Here is a 25,172-nt window from a genome sequence, read left to right as displayed (position 1 = left end):
GCATGGAAAAACCTCAAAATGACACCTGTGCAAAAAAAAACACGATTTAATTTCGTGAAACACAATTAATGATTAAGAATATGAATCTATTCAATTATATTGAGGATTAATTAATTTTATTATGCATAGTCCAATTGGTTTTAAAATAGTTTTCAATTTTGAAACTGGTGGCTATAGTATGCAAGCTTTTAAAGCGTCACTTCATAAACAATAAAATAAAAGAAAGACCGCGCAATTTTTTTTTGCTATTTGAATTTTAAACAGATGGCCTGTCCATTAGCGGAGCGTACGTTTTTCAAAAGTAATATTGTAATTTTGAACAAAACATTGTTTTTTTTCTTCGCATTCAAAGTGAAAAGTAGAGTGTTTAACGCGAAACTAAACAACCATAACGCCACTCAAACTATAGCCACCTGAGCAGAGCGCTCTGCTCGGGTGGCTAAACATCTCGTGCGACTATGGCTATTGTTTTAGTCCCTCGTTAAACAATCTACTATTATAATAATATTATGATTTCGTTGAAATCACTCCAATCCCAAATTAATATTAGGTATACTATAAATATGAAAGTAACTATGTCTGTCTGTTACCTTCTTCATGCAGTTCACGTTGGAACCGCTCAACTGGTTTAAATAAAAAACCACTATACTATCTATCACTATACCTATACTATACTACCTACTATATACATACTACTATTCTATCATAGAGATGTACTAAGAAGGTATTTTTCTGAATTTTCACAAAATTGAGAACAGTTTATTAGTTATTCTCCACGTATGTCAAGCCATTTAAATAAATAAACAAATATTTTTCTCAAATGTTAACAAAACTACACTACAGAGACACCAACTCCTTTCCTAGCAAAGAATCATTAAAATCCAATCAAATGAATAAAAACCGTTAGGTGTAATAGAAAAGACTCCTGCTTTTTCACTCTTCTATGGCCCGGCGGAAGACCAGTGCTGGTTTTCAACCAGCGATATGCTGAGCCAGGACCTTTTTATAGCGGCAACACTATTCTTATTGTTATTTATTCTAACCTGTGTAATGTGTCACTGCTGTTATAAATAAATTATTTTCTTTCTTTCTTTCTTTTTTGGAGTCATTTGAAATGCTGAACTCGGTCGCTTAAATTGAAATAATTTAAAGACACATTGAAGACCTGGCATATCTCGTAATATGGTATAAAGACTAAATGCCCACGTTAACTCACGCGATTTGCACGGATCGGGTGGTTGGACGCCTATAAAGCAAAAAGTTGGAAAATCCCCGACTTTGTCACAAAGCTCAAAAACGGGTGAACCGATTTTGATAAAATATAGTTTTTTTTATTATGCATATACATTTTTTTTTCTCTTGTTACTTCTGTTTGCAAGTTTGTACAATGTAGAATGAGGTGGTTGGGTAGTAATTTACTCAAGTTAAAATAAATTGAGCGCTTCTCGCCAATAAACGTTACAGTTTGGCGAGTAACACTAAATGTAATAATTAATTGTTTTTTAGTTAAATAAATAAATAAAAAACTCAAAAAACATGTCTAAAAACCGTTGCTAGAAAACCTGCTTTCAAACAAAAAAACCGCATTCAAATTGGTTCACCCGCTTCAGACCTACGGTTCCACAGACAGACACACATAGCGGTCAAACTTATGACACCCCTCTTTTTGAGTCGGGGGTTAAAATAGCATGAGCAGCACTAACTGTGCGCCAGCTAAAGCCTAAAGGAAGCTTGTACGTACCTAAGTACTTAACTTTTGACTGTGTACCTACCTACCTATAGCCTATGGTATTAGGTTGGCAGGTTGTACGTTTGTATACGTAATTATGCTATTTACGGTCCAATGGGCCCTAAACAAAACTTTATAGCTAGAAGCCTAATTGTTAATGTACTCGTACGCGTAGGTACGGCATGAACTACTGACTTGCTTGCTACAGTCGATTAAACTTGAAACCCACATTTTGGTTTAATATGGAGATTTTGATAACACGTAAACACTACTTGAACCATTGAATTAATCATCTAATCTACAGTATATTGAAATCATATTATTCAAAGTATCGTACATATAATTCGAATTTAGTACAAATGCAATGCATTTTTAGTTTTGTTAAAAAAAAATTAGAAGTTTAATTTAATAAGTAGTACAAACAACAACATACGAAACAAATTTTTAGGTAAGTTAAATACGAGTAAACACTTTCAAAAACATAGCGCTTTTATATATTATTATGTCGGCGGCAGATCGTAAAATCCGCCAGATCACGAAATTCCTAGGCATACTTATCGTGAAATGGCGCCATTTCATGATAATTGGCTAATGGACTCCGCCATATCGTTCAAAACTCACCGTTCATCGATTTGTCTAGTGACGTTCAGGCAGATCATGAAATTCCTAAGCATATCATGAAGCGCCGCCATTTAATGATTTGGCCAGTTTAGGCAGGTCATGAAATTCCTAGGCATATCATGAAACGCCGCCATATCGGTTCTGGTACTTCGCCGGCCGCTGCCGCGGCACGCTCGCTTCGCTCGCTCGGCTCGTGCGTTGTGGTCACAATTCTCGCTTCGCTCGTCGTACCTAAAATTTTCTTTTTTTCGGCATATCACGATGTGCCCTGTATAGAGCTAGGAATATCGACGAATGCATTGCTCTAAACGAACTGCCGTAGGTATTGTTTCTCAGACACATCGTGATATGCCTGGCCAACTTTTAGGCGTATCATGAAATGGCGCCTTTTCACGATATGCCTAGGAATTTCGTGATCTGGCGGATTTGACGATCAGCCGCCGATATATACAAAACAGGCAAAAGCAGGCTAAGGTGTCTACATGCATGTCTAACGAGAAAATAGATACCAAACTACACTCCAGCAGACAATGTTATTTTAAAATTAACATAACTGTAGTTGGTGAGTAGTTTCCGATATAATACTTGGACTTAACAGCGAGCCAAGAGCAGTTGCAAATGGAAATGCTTTGGTAAGCTCATTTCCTTGTTGAGCATTCTCAAGGACTTTACGAGGATACATTTTTGCTAAAGTAATATTTACCGTCCTACTTTGAAGCAGTCATTTGTTCCGAATAAAACTTGGAAAAGTGTATTTATTAGATATTTTATTATTTTCTTTTCGTCAAAAGTTTGCCACTAGCTGTACGGGTGCAGTTCGCAGTGTTTATTTGAAACTCCATCATCAAGCTCCGCCAAGATATGTTCCACCAACCATTCAGAAATCCAGGCTCGCACTTCTGAGTTTTTCGATAATCGAGTAGAAATCTTCACAAACCTGGGAAGTAATTAAATGAAGTGTGTGAAGTTGCCAATCCGCATGTGTCGGCATGGGAACTACGGCCCAAGCCCTATCCTGACAACATTAGTTATTGTACCTACTTACCTGTAAATAAATGATTTTAGACATCTTCTACCTTACCTACGCACAGATCTCGTTTTTTTTATATTTAGATTCAACGAAACGAACCATCTATCTATACTGTAATATTTTACGCCATCGAATAAGAGTTCCTAAGGCGATTACCCATTTTTTGCGTCAATATTTATCAGATTTTTATAGTCAGCAAAAAATACTTCAAATTAAAATTATAATTTTAACAAGAATATTTTTTATGATACCATAGGTTGTTAGAATGGTGCTGTGAACTCTAAACTTCAACGCAGGCCTAAATAATGTTTGTATGTTTGTTTTAGTTCTTTTTAGGGTTCCGGAGCCAAAATGGCAAAATGGAACCATTATAGTTTCGCCATGTCTGTCTGTCTGTCTTTCCGTCCGCGGCTTTGCTCAGGGACTATCAATGCTAGAAAGCTGTAATTTTGCAATAAGTATGTAAATTATGCCGACAAAATGGTACGATAAAAAAATAAAAAAAATTGGGTGTTTTTTTTTTCTCATTCAACCCTATGTATAGTGTGGAATATCGTTGGATAGGTATTTTAAAACCATTAGGGGTTTGCTAAGACGATTCAGTGATTTGTTTGCGAAATATTCAACTTTAAAGTGCAAATTTTCATTAAAATCGAGCGTTTCCCCCCCCCCCCCCTAAAATCTAAACCGGTGGGTGGACAATTTGAAAAAATTTAGGATGGTAGTAAGTATATCAAACTTACAGGAAAAACTATTAAGGCTAAGTTTGCTTGAGAATTATTGGTAGTTTAAGAGTAAATAGCAGCCTAAGGTATAAAATATACCTAAACGTGGAAAATTCCGTATAAAATGCGAAATCCTAAGAAAAATATTACTTTTCTTTTCGTAATTACTACGGAACCCTATTTTGGGCGTGTCCGACACGCTCTTTGCCAGTTTTTTAGTTTTACGTTAGTAGGTAGGTAGGTATGTTAGGTTTAGGATAGTTTTATTTTAATTTAATTGTTATTTACTGTTTTCTGTTATATCATACTCCATATTTATAAATATAGACGCATTACACAGTACTTAATATTAATTTAATTACACATAAAGCAGAAACTACAGTGTTAAGTTTCCATATAAGTTAATGAGTGATTGCGGCACGATACATATTTATTAACAGATATGCCTAGCCACGTCTCCCACAAACACCTATTAGGTATTTTCGCAAAAAAAATGTCTAACTTAACCCATTGACCGTCCAACTTCATATTGTTGCCAGAATGATCATGCTATCAAAAATAACTTAAAAAAATAGGTAATTAAGCGTACAGGGCTGTCTTGTCCCCGACCAGATAAGACAAGTGCAAGACACTCAAACAGAAACGAGACAAAACAATGTGTGTGACATAGCCCCCCCGTTATATTAGAATGTCGCTTTGATTTCAGCAGGAGTATTAAATTAAACGAGGCTTTCCTAAATTTTAACGTCCGTAAAGCGGAGATGCCATTACTCAGACGACGTAAGCCATCATCGAGAATATCCGTTTTATTGTTTGAATATAAAACACTTTATAACTCCGTTTGTACGTAACAACTTTAGGCGTATTACGGCTTATACATTTATTATTTTGTATGATTGCCTATGTACTTAATTTTTTATATTGTTTTGAAAATAATGTTTCAAAACTAAACGCGAAAGATTGTCACTCATATTGGACTAACCTTACTGTATGTAAGTGTCAATGATGTAACAGGCCCTTCAATCTCGATAGGGACGGTAAGGGATTGGTAATAAAATAAAAAACAATAATTAAATATTTCTTAAATGTATTACGAAACAATCGTACACAAGCTTGAGAAGACAAAATTAAGTAAACATTAACAAATTGTGCAATAAGTATAGATTACAAAGAATATACATTTAGAAGTAAATGCTTTAACAAAGTAAACGTTCTAAAATGAACAAAAATTTACATCTTCTGAGTTGGTTCGAACAAGCCACGCACTAGCAAATCCTTTGTCGGCGGACGCTAAGCCTAATTAAAAATGGCTGTCTTTTATAAATAACACGATCGCTTTTCTTGTACTTAGGTAAACAGTTGGCAAACGATACAATCACACCGAAAAGCATAGCATACGAATTCATCAGTTTATAACAAAACATTGACATAATTAGATATAATACTATAGCCATGATTATTTCAAATATTCTCCAATTAACAAATTTCATAACAAAGTTTCATTCGAGCATTAACATTTTCTAAACACTGACATTAAGGCACTAATATTTGGATCGCCTTAGAATCAACATTTAAATATTTAATGAAGTCGGACAAAATGAGTGACTTAACATTAGTTATTCGAGTTTGGTTTGTACTATTAGGCCTGTTACGTGTGCACCAACTTGAACAGATTCTCTAATCTGTAATTTACATACATAAACACACAGTAGAACATCAATAAACAATTTAAGAAATCAACGCAAACTTCCGTAACTAAATATAGTGGCGTAGGTTCGTGATATTTTAAGTATTTAATGATTGTACACTGTAACATTCCCATAAAATGTATTGTTAAAATCAACAAATCAATATTCTGGTATCACTCACAGCACAAAAACTGTTCCTAAAACTACGAAATAAAGGTCTAAATTTTGAACACATTTAAACCTTGCGTTCATAACGGAAGACAGGCTTATTATAAAATTTAACAACTAATAATGTTTAAAACATGGTCTTAAATGCAGCACTACAGGGCGTCTCTGACCCGGATGGGGCTTTAAATCAAAGGTTCGATTCTACTCGCATAATGGGGAATGGATGAAAATTTTAGAAACACTTGAAACTTTTTTTATCGATTGGAATAACCTATATAACAAAAAAACAGATTATTAAGTACAGCAATTAATTATAAGAAATGAAAGAGTTTTCTTGACCACGAAATTACGATGGTCCGGTTGGTTACGGGTTGTTCCATAGCCCAGAAAAAAATAATGTGTCTTTGACTCGTTTGTTTTGACAGGTGGACACTCTTTACCGGTCCGGATAATACCAACATGGAAATGCCAACCCTGTTTTTCATGTATACGCCCATACAAATTGACATGAGCTTCTATGGGTCTATTGTAATTTGTCGGTAAGAGTTTTCCCCTTTCATTTTTTAAATTAATTGATGCTAATTAAACATCTGTTTTTTTTCTGTTAATTAGAAAGGTCATTCCAATCGAAGGTCTTTTCAAGCGTTTCTAAAACTTTCATCCATTCCCCATTGAGCTACTTTTATTCTGCAACTTTTTAAAATTACGACTACTCTTAATTTCATTATTTTATGCAGATTAAATGTAATTTTCAATGTATGCAATATAATAATAAATTGACAGTATATTGATAAATCTATATCTTAGAGATGTCAAATAAATGTCAAAAATTATTTGAAGGCGCAACACTGCAGCGATAACACAGCTATATCCGATACACTGATTTAACGATTAAACTTTGAGGGTCAATATAAATGATCTAAATTCAAGTTATTTGAAAATGAATAAATAAATAAATATCACGGAATAATTCACACCAATTGACCTAGTCCCAAAGTAACCTTAGCAAACCTTGCGTTATGGGTACTAAGCAACGGATAAATATAATTATATAGATAGATACATACTTAAATACATATAAAACACCCAAGACCCGAGAACAAACATTCGTATTTTTCATACAAATATCTGCCTCGACACGGGAATCGAACCCCTAGGCCATCTGGTCGTCAAAAAAAATGTTACAAAACAAAAGTTGTTTAGTTATCCGAGTAGAATCGAACCTTCAATTTAAAGCCCCATGGTCAGAGACCCTGTATACGTATGTTTAGGTACAAAAGAGCACAAGAGGTATCAGAGTATGTGGTAAGGTAGATTTTGTTTAATTTACTCAACAACAGCAACTTAAGTATGCAAGAATAAACAAAATATTGACAACATTGCCGAATTTAAAACTAAGAGCACATTAAATAATCAGGGTAAATGTTCAATCTTTAAATGTGTCATCTAGCGTCTTTAATGATTCATTCGTACGTTTTACACTTGACTTGTACTAAATCTTCTGACGTGAACAAATAAAATCCTTTTCTCCGTAAAAATTATACGTTGTAAGAAAATATATCAAAAGTCACATGGAGACGTCAGCAACCTCCATACGTAGCTTTAGCGATAAATATACATTGATACACGATATGAAAGAGTAAGCACAGCGACAGTCGAGATTAGCGGAAGCCGTGCTGGCTAACATGGTGCAGGTTAAAGTGGTAGGCGACCGAAAGCATCGCGGTGCGGAAATCAAATAGAAGTAGAAAGAGTTGCCCGAGCCACTCCGGTGGGGTCATTCTTTCTACAGACTCATGTCAACGTGATCTCATCAGTCTCTCGCACTGCGCCAGGAGATACTTCTTTTGCTGCTCATCGTAGAGGAAAATGACTTTTCCCGAACCAGAGCTAGGGAACATTCCTAATACTTTTTTCTTCGTCGTGGGTATGTATACGCCCTTGCTGACGGCCGTTGGTACCTCTGGGATTTCTGACCAGAGATAAGTCCACACGATCTGCAAAGGAGTTTGTTTTACTTGTCTACAAGTTTCTGTTTTGTACCATTGAAGTCGTGGAAAAGGTTAGTATAGCCTAATTTAGAATACATCAAACAGAAGAAGAGTCTCCAACACTCCATTTAAAATTCAACTTCATCTATCGTAAGTTTCTGTGGACTAGTTTGCGAAACTGACCTTGGAAGTGATCTAAAAAGGGAAATAGGCCTATTTATGTGAGTATATTGGCGCCCACCTCAAATCGGTAGTTTTGAGCAATTTTGCGAGCGAACGGTCGATCGCACACCCTCCTATTTAACGATAACTCACTGGGTTGATTGAAAAATGGTTCAAATACAGATACCTACAACATGTTTTCATTAAGCCCGTTAGCTCTATTCTATAGCGTTAAGACACATTTATTTTTATACTTGGGAGCAAAGAAATCGAGCCACCCTTACAATTTTTACGTTGATTTTTATGTTTTTTAGTTCGTAAGTGTTATCATGAAAACGTGTAAATTTGCAAGGGTGGCTTGATTTCTTTGCTCCCAAGTGTATTTTCATGATTCAATCGGAAGGTCTAGATTGAAGTTTATCAAATACCGCCCTGCCGTTTTCGCATGGGTGGTTTTTGGAGTTCCGTATTTAGACTAGGAGGTAAGTAGCGATATAGCCATGCTTCAGCACGTAATTGGTCGGTGGCCCCGTCAATAGTGAGAATCTATAATACATTATAAAAACTAAGGTAGATACGTCTTAAGGCAACCCCAAAGGGTAGTCGAAATAGTAACCAAAATCTAGTAATCACTCGTACTTTATACATATAAAATGCGCGCGCGTTCGACGAATAAATGTTCTAAGTTAATTACGGAGCAGGTGGACAATTTAAGAATTTAACTAAATTGTTTCAATGTGTCTTTTGATCCTAATTTGAGGAGTGTATACGATGAGTTTGTGATTTAATTTCAACAAAGTATGAACATCTTAAATTGTTTTAGACTTATTCTAAAAAATAACGCATTCACTGCCACCGACGCACATATGCGTTTTCGGAACTTCACCCCGTGCCGCTGTCATAATTATTCATGAATTTTGAACGCACATGTGCGTCGGTGGCACACCTGTGGAAGTCAGGTGGCAGTGAATGCAACGTATTATATTTTCCAGCATTAACTTTTTTTTTTACTATAAACACAAAATGTTGAATCACGGTTAAAACCTTATTTCAAATTTCACCGTATTGAACTCCGGGTGGTGGTTATTGTAAGTCAAAATCGTGAAAGTTTCAATATTACATTTGAACATTTCATGGAAGCAATATTACTTTCTAAAATAGTGAACAAGAAAGGAACAAATAAACTGCACTAACCGACCACAGCAAGTAATTCTAAGGTCTATAGATTTCATTACTTAAATAATTCTCAATACGAAACGTGTGGGGTCAAATAACAAAAGTAATATACAAATCCTTTTTTAGTTAAAATAGTGACATTCATCTAAATAAAATAAATAAAAATGTTTGCGCTCTTAACACTACAAGCGAAAGTGCTTAAACAAGCGCGTTTTTCCTGTTTTCGTCAAGGCTTCAGTTACGTTTAGTTCCAATAACATTCCACCATTAAAAGTAGGTCAGGTAGTGAGAGTTCACTGGATACCGTAAGGCGACATTGATGTAATACATAATGCGTGTAAATATAATAAATGGATTCCAGTGATATTTTCAGTTTGTTTATTTATATTCCAAATTGTATTTTCTTCCTGTCTGAACTCGTGATGTAAAATCGTGTTATACACGGCTTGGTTAACTGTGGTCGCCTGAATATCTTTGTAGGTCAGTAAATGTTCGAATAATCTCATCAAAACAAGGAACATGTACCATAATTTTTTATCTGAACAGTTATTGAGGCATTTGGCAACGTTGACGTGTACGTTCTTACAGCTAAAGTGTACTCAAATGGTCGCATTGAAATTAGATATTGAGCGCTGGAGAATCACAATGGAATATCACCTTGTATCTTTGCGAAGCCACGCTCAGTCCCATTAATTGGGGAATTCAATAATAATTACTTTATTAATAATAAATAAATATCACGGGACAATTAACAACAATTAACCTAGTTCCAAAAATTTGCAAATCATGTTTTATTTCTACTAGGTAACGGACAAACATACCTAAATAGATAGATAGAAATATAGTCTAAAGGAGACAAAAACTATTAACGAAATGTCACAAAAATCTGAACTACAAATGAGATTGTAACTTTTAGTAAAATCTCCACATTTAATAAACATGCATACTCGTAAATATCTGATACAACTCTATTTCTAGAGCCAGTAGGACGTGTCAGATATTTTTCCACGCTCCGCGTCGGCAGATATTAATGCGGGTGACTATAATATTATTAATATGGTTTAGAATAAAAAAGTAGCAAATATCATATACTTCAGTAGTATAACCCTGAAATTCGCTGCGACTGAATAATGCCTTCGCGAAATTCATCTAACAAATCGTATATACACGTGAATAGTTTTAAAACATGTATTTACAAAAGAAACAGTATTTTTGATACCGATTTCAAACCCTGGCTAGGACGTTTCATTACATTGTCGATACATTTTATCTGAGTCATCATCATCATATCAGCAGTAGAACATCCACTGTTTAGGCCTCCCCCTTAGACCTCCAGTTGCCCACGACTAAACCCACGTCATCTTTCCACCTCGTTATTCCCGTCTCGTCTATCTGAGTAGACTTTTAGAATAAATTTTGCTGTAAAGAAAAAAATATTATGGGAAAATAATCTAACAAGTCCTTTTAGGTGACGTACCTGCCAGCCACCGAACACGTTGTTCTTTTCCAAGTAGATCAGCCGCTTGTCGGTGCACATGACCACCTCTTTGCCGGGGATCACCCACACGTGGGCTTCATAAGAGTCTGTTGTCACGTATTTGCCCTATTAACAATAAATAAGTAATTAACAGTGGAAGTACCAGATAAAGATATAAGAGGAACGAAATCTGAATAATGCGTTTTGCAGTGTCATTATTTCTTATTATTTTTTCTATTTTAAAGTTCGTGGTTTAATTGGCTAGTTGTAATCTCAGCCACAAAAGGGATTACGACACCATTAATCAACTGACCTACTTTTCATGAGCTGTCAAAACACGATTCTCCTATAGATATTGTACGGCAATAGCTAGCAAGCTATGACGTTACATTTACTTAAAAACTATCCCCATTTAGGGTCCCAAGACTGTCTCCATTTCATCACGATCAGTTGAGTATTTCAAGCGTAAAAGCGTAACAAGCAAACATACTCACTTTCGTGTTTATAACATTAGTAAGGATTTCTATTTTACTTTGCTTTGCTAGATATAATAGTTAAGAGAATTGTAACATAATTTATGTTAAAAAAAAAAAAAAAAAACTTTCTGCTATGTTCCTTGCGGCATATTCCTCTTAGCAATGATGGTATTTGGTAGTACAAAAAAGTGACACGTAAAAGAGCTCTTTGCGGCCTTCTTACAGAATAAACATTTATGATTTTGTTCAATGAATAAAGAAATTTAAATGTGTTGAAATAATATCCAGAATTACAAAACTGGTGGACTCTCGCCTCGATCTTGAGCAATATCTCTTAGAAAAAGGTGGGTCTTGAGCAATATCTCTTGCTGTCGCAAGTCACAAATACGTACCTTTTCGAGTTCGAAGAGCATTTTGTACCCCTCAGCGTGGCGGCGCGAGTAAGGCCGTACGCCGGTTTCGGCCGGCAGGTAACGTGCCGCGCGGCGCTTCGTTGCCTCCTCGGAAAAGTCCGCGGCCCTACCAACCAAAGCGGTAAAGAAACATGCGATACTTTCATAGACCAGTACATTGGTACTATATTTGACACAACAAACCGTGCATAAATATCTGATACGACTCTATTTCTAGGGCCCGGCCGGCCGGTAGGACGGGTGACTGTATACCGTCGAGTCCATAAAGTTATGAGCAAAAATTTGATCAAAAATATCTGAGCACGCTTCTACGCCGTTAACAATAGAGTCGTGTTCAGATATTTTTGATCAAATTTTTGCTCATAACTTTATGAACTCCACTGTACAGTCGTACGACACAGAGCCAAAAAGTGAACACATATTTCTAAGAGAAATAGCGTAACGATAACACAATAATAACGTGTTTCGAACTATTTGGGAACTTTGTGCGCTAGTTTTGCTTTGAAAATGAACTCTTAAAGAGGTCTCAATGTGTTAGTGTTTGGTGTTGCGTTTGTGATAGTTAGGTCTGCGTGACGTATATTTTGCAATGCCCTAAACCACTGGTTCCTATCTTTACTTTGCATTACTCCTGAAATTTGTAGGTAGTTCTCATTTAACCGTTAAAATATGTACCCCATGATTCCCATGTACTGACCTCTTAACGGCGTCGAAGGACCCGGCAGCGAAGTCGACGACCCCGGCGGTGGGGCGCGCCACAAGCCCCACGGCGCCGCGCCCCAACCCCTTGAAGAACCCCTCGACCCCCTGCTCGCGCGCGCCCTCTATCGGCTTCGTAAACACGCCTGTTACGCCGTCGAATACGCCCTGTAGTGAAGATAAAACAGATAGTAGTATATTTTTTAAACGAAGCTTCGTACACCGAACATGCATGAACATTACGCATATTTTGCATAAGCTTAGCTATCGTAAGGTCGCGCAGGGAAATTCTTTTAGTTACTAAAAATAGTTTTTCTTGTATTGTTGAAAATGTTATGTCATACCATCACAAGACCCTTTCCGCTTCTTGCAAGCCCTTCCTGCAGATTCGCTGGCGGCTTGTTAATGTTGTCCCGCCGACGGCGTTGATAATCCTGCACGGAAAGAAAACAATAAAATTAATACAATTATTTGAACCATAAAACCACCGTGAACTAAATCACCGTGCTAGATTCCGCGACACTATCTTCGCTTCATGAACAACGACAGCGGATAGATCGGAAACATGTGTGTGCCCCACCAATGGGTCCTGACCTTGTCGAGCGACAGCGCGGCCAGCCCGTGTCCCATGGCTCCGGTGATGCGCGACATAGCGCCCGCCGCGCCGCCCACTGTGTGCCCAACCAGTGACCGCACACCCAGGAACAGTCCTTCCGCGAACTCGCCTGGACCTTGGATAGCACCCTGTAAAAAAGGAAAATATTAGAAATTCCGTCACTATGCTGTAAACATCTACTACTATGTTATATTATAAGGATGGGAGTTATGGAAACATCCGGCTCGTGTAATATATGTATGATTTATTACTGAAGTTTTACGCTAATGACACATGATTATATATATATGTTTTGGATGGAAGTGTGTCTCTACACCACAATGTATATCGTGGATTCGACCCCGGACTCGCACCTTGGTTTTTTTTCCCCATCCGGACTACTACAAGAAACTAAGACCTACGCCCTCTGATTGTGATAGGCTCTTGGCCACTGCCTAGCCATAGAGCGTTTATATGCCGGAGACAACGATGTTAGGATAGCGTAATAATAACAACTAGTGAGGTACTTTACTCGACTGGCTAGTTAAGGTCGATGCGGTCTTCTTGTGCTAAGTTGCAATTCAAGTCCGACTTTGATTGCGTACCAGGACTCGGCCGATTGTAACGTAGGCAGCTAGCGCCGATAAAGGAGTGTGCCCATTATTAGAAACTGTTATAGGTAAAAAACTTAAGATGACCTGTTGTATGTAGTAGTGCACAGAATTGATATGGGACTTAAGTCATTTTTCGAATATAGAACGTCGACTTATCTATATGGACACGTTACTACTACATACAACCGGTAATGTTCTTAAGTTTTTTACCTATACACTATGGCAGCGTTTTTTAACCTCGGGTCGTGACCCAAATTTGGATCGCGGGTGGTATTGGGATGGCTCGCAGGTGGTATTGGGATGGATAGCGGGTATTCTCTGATTAAATCAAGTCGTAAAAAGTATTTGTTGTTCTTTTTTATATTTTACTTTGATGCCAATTTTAGGGGTATTTTAGGGTCGCGGACTATATATTTACAGTTTGGGTGGCCAGCCAAAAATATTAAGAGCAGATGCAGTGTGTTGTTAGTGTGATCCGACTGACCTGGAAAGGCTCATAGAACAAGTCTTCAACGCCCTTCTTGAGCCCGATGACGAGCCCGTAAGGGTTGCCGATGACGTCCAACCCAAGTACTAGCACATACAACTGCTTCAGAGCCTGCCCCGTATAGTGGCTCTGCACTTGAGATATCAGCTCCTTCTGCGATAAGAACTCGTAGTTTCTCTCGTAGTAAGATAATCTGGAAAGGAATCATTATGTCAAGGCTGATGAAGTCAAGAGAGAAACCATGGAGAAACATTTATTTACACATCGCACATCTAGATCTAAACCGGTATCAACAGAGACTCCAAATAGGTAACCAATCATAATATAAATTGCAAGTTCGATCAATACCAAAAATGATGAAGCAGTGCTTAGAGTCGTCTTGGCAAATAATGCCTTCTTGCGGAGGACCGAGTGATGTCTTATTTAGAATAGCTATTAGCAGTAATGTATTATTCTATGAAAAAGTAACATTTTATTTCGGACTAGCTGTTGCCCGCGACTCCGTCCGCGTAGAATTCGTTTATCGCTATCCCGCAGGAACTATGCATTTTTCCGGAATAAAACTATCCTATGTCCTTCTCCAGGACTCAATCTATCTGTATACCGAATTTCATCTAAATTGGTTCAGCGGTTTGGAATTGATAAGGTAACAAACAAACTTACAAGATTGTATTTTGTTTCTTTTCTTTTGTATAGTCGAGTTCATAAACTTGTGAGCAAAAACTTGATCAAATATATCTGAACACGCTTCTACGCCGTTAAAGTCGTGTTCAGATATTTTTGATAAAATTTTTGCTCACAAGTTTATGAACTCGACTGTACAATAAAGAGTTTACACACTTACAAACTTTCGCATTTTATAATATTAGTGGGATATTTATTACACTTTCACTAGATGTTATGGTTGATATTACGTCGAGATTAAAACTATAGTGAATCTATTGTCTTGTCATTGACACGAACAGCATTTAGCATTTATCATAACCAAACCAAATAATAGTCATTTTAAATTCAATCATACATTAGTACTCCTTTTGCCAGATTTTCAGCCTTGCCGAAATCAAACGGAGATACTCAAGGACACATGACCATGACTTACTTGAAAACAACGTCGTTCATATCAGTCAAGGTCACCCCAATGCTCTGCAAGACAGTGCCAACAAACGTAGGCAGCTGCGTCGTTCCGCCCAGCGAAAATGACACATGGACCTAAACAAAAACCAAGTATGAAAAGTTAAATAAATAAAGAATACAGTTTAATACAACTTTCTATGGAAATTAAAAGGTTCTCAAATGTTTCGCCGGAAATATTTTTATCAAATATTTCGTTTCCCAACTGTTTTATAATCTAACATAACCTTTAGAGTTCTACAGCATGGTTCTGAATAGTTAATATAGTTTAGCAGGCCCAAAAAGGCAAAAAGGGGAGGACCCTCGCTCCGAGTCATTTCTGGTGCAAAGGCTGTCCATAGCTATCCAACGTGGAAATGCCGCGAGCGTTATGGGCACCTTTGTGGCGGGAATGGCGAGGGGCGAGTTATTTGACTCGGTTATAGTTTTCTGTTGTAATTAAAATAATTTAGCCTAAACTGAATAAAGATATTATTTTAAAACAATATTTAACACTAAATATTATCCGCAACTTAACCCGCGTGAAGGATTAAATCAAGCAGTTGAACTAGATTCTGGGATTTCACAAAATTCCAGTGGGAATTGCGAAGAATAACGTCGTGGTCTCCTATTGACGTTGCGATAATGACACTTGTACAAAATGTTAGGCTAAACTATTGAGATTCTGGGATTTAATAGTACCTTATCATAGCGTGATCTCTGAAAAATTTAGAAAATAAAAATAGATTCTAAAACACAAAAATTTCTGCGATTGTTCTTAATAGGATAATAAAAACGATATTCCTTATATAGTTTATAGTAAAAAGAAACAGTTTGTTTATGTGAAACAGTTGGCAAATGAATCATTTGAAAAAATATTTTCAGCGAAAAGCCAGGATCCTCAATGAAAGTTTACTTACCTTGAGTGGTGATAAATGTAAGTTGTCATAGAAGTTTTTAGTATCAGATGCTACTCCAATCGCCGCCAACGCTTCCAGAGGTTGCCTGGCGTTTTCGAGGTCCAATTGGAACGCTTCCAGCTGCAATAATAATTTTAATCATTCAGGACCATATAAATAATCAATAACAAAACATTAAATAATTTCTGAAAATATTCTACGGTGGATCACGATTCAGTTATTTTCTATATTACATAGTAGAAGCTTTGCTTAGTTTGGGGCTAGGTCAATTAATGTAATTTGTCCCAAGATATTATAACTATTATTACATCGATCCACAGCCTAAAATTTTCTACGAAAGCTTTGTTACTCACCGCCTCCTGTTCATTGAGCAATTTCTGCGGGAACATGCCCATGAGGGCATTGATAAGCCCCATGTCCAGTTTGACGTGGAACTCTTGTATCAGCACCTTGTAGTACTTGTACTGGCGCACTTTGCTGTGCTCCATTATGCGCTCCACGATCGAAACTTCGATGAACGGCTTCATACCTAAGGGAGTGTATCAGTTAAATTAAAAATTTGTCGAATCCATCGTTACTTAGGTTATCAATGAACCAAGTATATGAACAATTCATTTTCTCACCCACGACTTTACAAATTCATTTGTTGCATAGATAGACGTAACTATCGCAAGATCGCGGATGAGCAAAGTAATTGCTAACCAACTGAATCACGGGGCTCCCGAACAACCCACCCGCAACTTAAATCGCTTACATACGCCAATACAAAGTCAAGACTCTTTTTTCAACAACTTTCCCTATAAGCACGGCTACAATACATAAAGATAAAATATTTCGGAAGAATTTGAAGCTACCCTGTCAATACAGTCTATATATATTCTCTTATTTTTCGTCCTCGAATCGTCCATATGAAACCGTTGGGAAATTAATCATTTGCAAAAAATATTTCCTGCGAAAAGCCAGAGCGACTACTACGAAATTCGAAAATCGAAGTTCGTATCGTATTGCCCCTTTCACTCTCGTATTAAATAATATTAGCGTCAGCGGAACAGCAAGATACGAAGTTGGAATTTCGCACGTAGTAAAGGGCCAGGATCCCTCGTTCAACTCACCAATGGCATCCTGGTTGGCGATAGACCGCGGCGGGGGCACCGGCGCCAGCGCAACAGGGAAGGTCGGCAGCGGCAGTTGCTGGTCGATCTGCAGCCGGTGCAGTCGCGCGTGGAGGCGCCGCGAGTGCGCCGTCAGGCCGAGCGACGCCCACAGCCCGGGCTCCAGGGTGCGCCGCAGGAGGCGCGGGGATGGCTTGAGGACACGCATTTCTTCGAAGTCCACCTTAACACAGAGATAAAATTGCCTTATTAAAAATTATAATTTTTATGTTCTAGTTTTCATAGAGAATTTATCTCAGTTTATGGGTTATGTTTGTTTCGTTTAGAGCCTAATTAAATATTTTCTTTATTGTTTCTGTTCCTTAAGAGCGTTTATACCTGCTGAGCTGGCCACGTTGCATTTTTGTTAGTTTTTTTTATTTGATTATTCCATAAAAATTCAATGAAAATTAAAAATGTGGTCTGATAGAACTCTTCTTAATATAAAAGTTAATGTGTCTACTCCAATAATTATTCGTGATAGAGTTTTATTTTCTTTAAAAAACCGTTAATAAATATTAATTCGTTTAAAAATTAATACCTACAATTGTTTTTTTTTATTTTTAACAGTAAGTTATTTTGTTGCTGTTATATTGATACCGACCTCAATGTTGTCGTCAATCATGCATCGCGGCGACACGGGTGCTTCGCTAACGCTCTTGTCCAGTATGTAGCGCTGGTACGTTTCCTCGTACTGGATGAGTTTGGCCCCTTCGATCTTCTTATACCGCCGCGCGCCGATTTTGCACTGCTCCCATATTATCCCAGAACTGTAGTGTAGAGGTAATCAGGTATTTGATACCAGAAACCAATAATTCCATGATGTACAATCGTTTTCATTAACTTATTAGCAAACATTTGATCAAAAATATCTGAACACGCTTCTACGCCGTTAACAAAAGTGCCGTGTTCAGATATTTTTGATCAAATTGCTCACAAGTTTATGAACTCGACTGTAGCTCTGATAAAAACTAGGTATTCAATTTGAATCCGGAAAATCAGGCTCGTTTTTTAATTACTCCCATTGAGGCCCCAATTCTAAAAATAAGCGCATATTGAGCTTTATCTGTTATACAGAGAACACACTACCGTGATACACTGACATAATTATTACCCTTAAAAAGGTAGAGGCGATTTACCGACCACATAAATTGCTTTGGAAATTTAACCTTATTACTATATCCATTGTAATTGTTGAAAATACGACTACCTTTAAAAGTATACTTTATCAGGTATAAATTTGATAGCTGCTTTTGATTATGTGGTAGTATGCTCCAATATGGGGCCCAATGGGGCCTTATTAAAGGTTAAAATAGATACACCGACCGTTTGACCGTTTCGCGATTTCGCAAATACTTTCATTAATATTACCTACTTTATACTTGTTTATTTTGTGTTTATTTAATTTGCGAAATGCGAATAAACGTTTTCTATTCTATTATTTTATACACACGGGTCACTCACGTATTAACAGTCGAGATGTGCCTCATTATGTTTCGAATCGATCCGTTCTTTCTCAAGGCGAGCTTTAACTTGGTAGTTCACGGTCGGCTTTTCATCGAGCATTGAGAAAAACTACGGATTGATTCAAAACATATCTCGACTGTTAATACGTGATTTTTTTTTAAATGAGAGGGATGCAAACGAGCATGCATCTGATGGGAAGTGATCACTACCGCCCTTGAGTGCCAACATTAACATCTATTTTCATAATAATATCAAGTTAAATTATTACCATTTTGCTAATACCAACTCTTATTTTCCAGGCTGGTGCAATACAGTCAAGTCCATCCCCACTGATCTACGAATACTTACCTAGATATGCTTATGTAGACGAGCTCCAAATGTTCGGGGTCGTTGACCAGAGACAGCCCCATGCCCTGTATAGAGACAACAAGCTCTGTGTCCACCAGCTCAGCCTCGCCTATAGTGTACGCGCCACTCGCCAGTATCGGATCGTCCGTGAACAGAATCACCCTTTGTAAGCCGTCTAGGAAGGATACCCAGTATATGCTGTGGGTTTCGTCAATCCTGAAACAAAGTTTGAAAGTTTGATGCTGTCTCACTGAAAAAAGCCGTGAATCCCCCATACCTACTAATATTACAAATGTAATTTATAACCTGGATTAACACATATAATATGTTTTATCCCGGAAAATTTCATTGTTCCCGCAGACGTAGACATTATTCTTAGCAGACGCAGGCGCAGGCAACAGCTAGTAGAGAATAAGCAGTAGAAGATCGTAGATGCAAACCCAGGCACGCACCTCTTCGGATGTATATTTGAATCGGAAGTTTTTTCGTGGAGGAAAACATCGATAAGGAAACTCGCATACTCACTCCTGCAAAGCAGTTTAATAATAATAATAATAAAGTTTTATTTGCAGGTGTGACACCCATATTTTAAAAGCACAAAAGGACTTAAACTAAGCTAAAACTAAGACGGGGTGCGTAGAGTTCCCTAACCGCACAAAGCCCGCGTGGGAACTACAGCTCAAGCCCTCTCATTTTCATAGGAGACTGGTGCTGTGCCTGTTGCCTGTGCAGTGAGATGAACATAGGTCCGTGATGATGAAAAATTTGAGAATATGACACTTTTATTTAGCGTAAACTTTGCGATAGACTGATATGAGTAATGACGTAATGACGTCTGTGACAATACGTAGCTAGCATTAGTAGTAGAAAGTAGTAGAACTCTATACTTACATGAATTCACCCATACCGTCCTGCCGCAAGTCGTTTTCGATTTCTTTCTTCTTATGCCCCTCAAAGATGAGCACACGCGGCCCCGCTGGGTTATCCCACGTGTACAGCATTCTGTGCATCGTTGGGATTTTCCTGGCACATACAGAAATAATATAGCCACATGGACATGAGACCTGAATTAGATTTTGCAAAAAAAAAATTGAAACAAACTTTTTTGCTGGATATACTTTTTGTTAACTACATAATCCGATAACTGTCAATATAACAATATATAAAGGTGGAGGCTCGAAAAGAAAGAAGTTCGAAAATACATAAATATGAAAGGAAAAGAACTCACTTGACATTGATGTTTTCTTTCTCGTAAACAGTGATAGTGTACGGGCAGTAGTTGACGACGAGTGCGGGCGCGTGGCCGTCGCGGTACTGCCGCACGGTTATGTAGGTGCCGCCTTCGCTGAGTTGCACTTCCACGTACAGACCGCCATACTGATACAATACGAAATATTAACTAACACACACACCTCACCCTCTTCCTCTTCACAATAGCTTTAAAATAAAACCAAATTAAACACCGGGAACATAAAGCGGAGAGGTCTAAACTTATTTTTTTTAAACTATCATAAAATTATTTTAAATAAAAAATGAGTTTCTCACAATAAGCCCCTTCATTCATTCGATACTACATAGATCGAAAGTCCAAATTAGTTATTAGTTGCAACCATCCCACTTCCCACTAATAATATAAATGCGAAAGTTTGTAAATCTCTGTTTGTTTGTTTGTTACCTCTTCACATCTAAAAATGTTCACATAAAAAATTCAGTATACAGATAATTTGAGCCCCGGTTAGTTTTTATCCAGGAAAATGGCATAGTTCCCGCGGGATAGTGATGAACGAATTCTACGCGGACAGAGTCGTGGGCAACTAATTATTTTATCTACTCTCATATCGTAATACGAATTATAAAATTCAAAACGATACCGAAATATTAAAAAAAAGATATTATTACACTTTTCTTCTAACGAAATAAATCCAAAAAGTTTATATCGAAAAGTTTTGATTCCAATTTTCACTTGTCTGTGGCAGTGCCCGCTTTAGTGCATGCGCGAACATGCGCGGTGATGTACTGGGTTTTAGCGCCATTCCATTCCATACGTGTCGTTTTGTTGTACGAATTTTCGTGGGAAAACTTTGTTCTTACTTAAAAATGTCTGATATCAGTGAATGCGAAGAACATTTGACTCCGCCCGATATTTTAGATGCGGCGAAGGAAATGACTCATAATTTTATTACCAGCAAAGTCCAGAAAATTATACGATAAATGCTATCAAGATTTTATGGCATGGAAAATGCAAAAAAAGGCTACTTCGTTTTCGGAAAACGTGCTATTGGCCTATTTTAAGGAATTGTCTGACAAGTTTAAGTGTTCCTCATTGTGGTCTAAATATTTAATGCTAAACAGTACATCAAGCATATATAACGAAGTCGATATATCAAAATATTCAAAACTAGTAGCGTTTTTGAAAAGAAAATCGCAAGGATTTAAAGGAAAAAAGCCAAGACGTTTTCACCTGAACAATTGAATAAATTTATGAATGAAGCTCCTGGACGCGCACATCTTTTAACGAAGGTATGTACGTATAAATATAAGATTTTATAGTTATATAAAAGTGAAAGTCTTTTAGAGTTTGTTGTTCTTGGGTTTGCATTTATATTCATAATTTTTAACTTAATTTGTTCCAGATTGCACTTACTTATTTCCGGTATCATGGGTGCCTGTCGGAGACAGCAACTCTACAATGTGCAGTTTCGGGACGTGGAAGTATATGAAAATACAATAAACTATTTCTTACTTTTCTAACTTTGATCTTTTATTTAGCAGATTCAATCTCAATGTGTGAGAGAAGATAAAATATTGTATGCAAATGTATGTAATTAGGCCTTAAAACACTCATGTGACCCTTTATGAAACTCGGCTACGCCTCGTTTCATGAAATCACACTCGTGTTTTAAGGACCCCTATTACTATACAGTTCGATATATCTAATGGTGATTGTACCATGTACTATGTACTTACCGTGTTCGCCAGTTTCAAGCAACTGGTATGCTGTTCCGTGTAAAGAAACGGCGCGGAAACATCGGAGGACCCGAGCACTCGCAGCAGGAGCAATTTCTCTTCCTTCTCCACGATGGGCCACAACGGAGCGCTAGAGTTCTTCTCTACCTGCAAACAGCAATGTTATATTATTCTGATTGTGATCAAAGCCTGACTCATGGAAACCAACATTATGAGAAGTTGTCGTTGAAAACGTACCCTCGTTTGGTATTTCGTCGCGCGAGTAATGCAAATTCCATTCAACCGATGAAAAGGGTGTAAACGTTAACTCCAGTCGCGGCAGCTAGGCTAGCCAAACAGTTATTGGTTTTAGGAGCCTTATATTATTATTCATGTGAAAATTAAGCGTCATTTATTCTTTGTCTATGGCACATTTATTTTATTTTATAATGTTTCCTGATATATGCGCAATGATCCTAAATTACTACCACAACAAGTTTGTACTGCCGGTGATTGATAACATTTGCAGTATATTTCATAAGAAGACTCCAGATCAGTCAAATGGCAAAGGAATAAAGAGCTGTGCTTGGACTATATCGACGAGATCGGAAACAAGAACTAATGGGTTTTGGAATCGTAATACGGTATTTGACTATTTTGTGTATGTTTTATAAATTAAAACTACACAATGCCTGTTATCGAATAGAAAAACAATTTTTAAGCTACCTTTAAAAAAAAACAAAGTTATAAAGGTTTGAAATTCAAGATTAGACAGAGAAAGACATATTGGCATGTGACGTCACACGCCAGTACCGCCATACTTGCTGCATAGAGAAAAGCGTTTGAGAAAGAGACAGGTATAAAGATTTTTCAAAAAATCACTATAAATCCAATTTTCAACCGATTTAAATTTTCTCTTCGCTAAACACTATCTGTATATCTATATTTTCATAATAATATTAAGATATGGCAAAATCAGGAGTTGTCAAATACCGTATTTGGAGTGGTCCATGTCTAGTGAGAGATGTCTTTGGTTTGATATCACAATGATGTTTCGTCGACTACCTCAGTCCAAGGATCTCCTGAGCGTGCAACTCTTGGTACTGAATGTTGAACGGCGCTTCGTTTATGATGAGGAAGAACGGAGTAAACACCACCATCTTTGTCAAACTGTTGAATGACAGCTGATTTTACAGCCACCTAATTGAAATAAAATACAAGTTGTACGACATCCACAATAAAATCTTTATATTATTCAGACACGATAAATGAGTACTGACTTTGGAGGCGTTCACGAGGCAGCACAGTTAGGGAAGAATTTAAACACACTTGCAAAGCAAGCGAGTTGTGAGATCGGTCATGATTGTTTTCTTTTCATATCGGGTCCATATCGGCTCGCATACTTGTTGAAAGTCAGAATGATTGTATGTCATAACTCTTTTTTCTCTGAATCCAATAATTGTTCAGAATTTATAAAACAAACCTAACCTATAGTTCTATAGAATGATCATTTAAAAATTTCAGGAATAATTAAGGTTTCAGTGGGAAAAAAAATATGACAAACGATGATTCGGACAAAAATTACGGTATGGCTGGCGAAGAATATGCTAACTTTGGTGCTCCCTGATGTAACACATAAGAGACATCAAAAACTCACTTTTTTAACCTTTTACTAAATATTTATGAATGTTAAAATTACGGAATTCAAAAAAAACGTAAATTAAGAACCTCTACAATTTTTACTGCACATAATTAAATATCTTAGTACTTCTTTAATTTTAAACGAAAATTCACAGAATACCCTTCAGTCAAGTAGGACTTGCCTGGTACGTCCTACCTCATGTCGGCATATCACCACTCCAGAAACTTCGGCACGTCCAGTGAGAACTTATCGGACCACTCCCCGAAGCCAATCCTGATAGCAGCTTTTTCTTGCCGAAAAAGTTCTTGGCTCGGAAAGAGACAGTATCGGCTCTTTATATTCCTTTGGATGGAAGATCACGTTGCAGTTTCGTCTACGTTCTGAAATAAAAGTATACTTTTAATGCCAATGTTTCGTTTCAAGAACAGTGGAAACCGCACGTAAAATTATCTTAGAAGCCGTAACTTTAAAACCACATTGCTGCAAAGGCATCCTTAGAAATATTGATGTTCAGCGTTAAAGTATGTATGGTCATAATGTCTTGTAGTCCTATAAAATGATAGTCTTAATATTAAGAAGAAAAAAATACAGAACTATTAAGAAAAATACACAAAACTAATCATGCAAAACATGCTGTTAAGGATATTTCTAACCTATCTAACTACCTAACCTAACTAAAAAAAGCGATTAGTGCTAAACGTGATCAAATAAATAAATGATATTACAGTAGGTCATAGTAATCCATTAGTAAATCGGCTACACAATCCAAAACAAACATTTACAAAAAAGGCACTTACAAAACACGACACTGAAACTTGAACATGGTAAAAACAAGTGACGCCCGCGGAATTAAATTTAATCTGAAAATTTAGAGACACCGAAAATAAATAAATAAAAACACCATAGTAACTTCGGCGTTTAAATAAAGACCCCCTAAAACCAAACGAAAAAGGTGCTAACTCCCGTAGTGCCCCTTATTATTACATTCTGAAGCGTTTGCACTCACCGGCAAACAGCCATGTCCTAATATATTTACCGCAACTTGATTGTTTTATCTGGAATGTACATCACAAAATCTGGATTACAAAGTTACGATTACGTCCAAACTTTCCTTCTTACGCGTTTTCTAAAAAAAAATCAATAAACGCGTATAGAACTTACGAAGGATTTTAGTCTGATCAACTAATGTACGACTATTTCATGACCCTACTGAGCATGCCAATAAATACATGACAATACAATAATTGAAACCAAAACAACTAATCTAGTAGTGCTTTCGCAAAGTTATCCACAACAACCGTGGAAAGACGCATCAGAGGCAAATGTCAAATAAAGCAAAAAATGAATAAATTAATAGGATAACGCTTCGTCACATCTCGGATACCTTATTGGAGTGCTGGAATTTTCTGTTTCTTTGATTTCTGCAATCATGGAATATTATGCGAATCGTTTGGTCTCGATTATATCAGATATAAAACTACGTGATATTTCAAGATTAAAAGTTCCAATCGTTTTGGTCTCGATTATATCAGGTATA

The 25,172-nt window shown here is 37.1% G+C and overlaps 1 protein-coding gene across 1 annotated transcript in view; it reads right to left on the bottom strand.

Annotated features, from left to right (window-relative positions):
- Positions 1–5,175: 5,175 nt before the first annotated feature.
- Vps13 (vacuolar protein sorting 13C) overlaps positions 5,176–25,172 on the bottom strand; it is a gene marked incomplete in the record, with an annotated part of 77,161 nt that continues 57,164 nt past the window's right edge. Inside the window, 18 exon segments of the mRNA XM_074086412.1 lie at positions 5,176–7,958; positions 10,768–10,893; positions 11,636–11,762; positions 12,354–12,523; positions 12,700–12,789; positions 12,950–13,099; positions 14,049–14,244; positions 15,151–15,260; positions 16,082–16,201; positions 16,435–16,610; positions 17,194–17,416; positions 17,837–18,002; positions 19,048–19,263; positions 19,939–20,070; positions 20,276–20,424; positions 22,015–22,161; positions 22,323–22,341; positions 23,059–23,183. Of these exon segments, the coding sequence (XP_073942513.1) occupies positions 7,761–7,958; positions 10,768–10,893; positions 11,636–11,762; positions 12,354–12,523; positions 12,700–12,789; positions 12,950–13,099; positions 14,049–14,244; positions 15,151–15,260; positions 16,082–16,201; positions 16,435–16,610; positions 17,194–17,416; positions 17,837–18,002; positions 19,048–19,263; positions 19,939–20,070; positions 20,276–20,424; positions 22,015–22,161; positions 22,323–22,341; positions 23,059–23,183 (2,640 nt within the window).

This window comes from Choristoneura fumiferana, chromosome 4 (assembly GCF_025370935.1).
Source record: "Choristoneura fumiferana chromosome 4, NRCan_CFum_1, whole genome shotgun sequence".
Lineage (NCBI taxonomy): Eukaryota > Metazoa > Arthropoda > Insecta > Lepidoptera > Tortricidae > Choristoneura > Choristoneura fumiferana.
The sequence above is the reverse complement of the archived record's forward strand: the minus strand, read 5'-3'. Positions and strand labels throughout refer to the sequence as shown.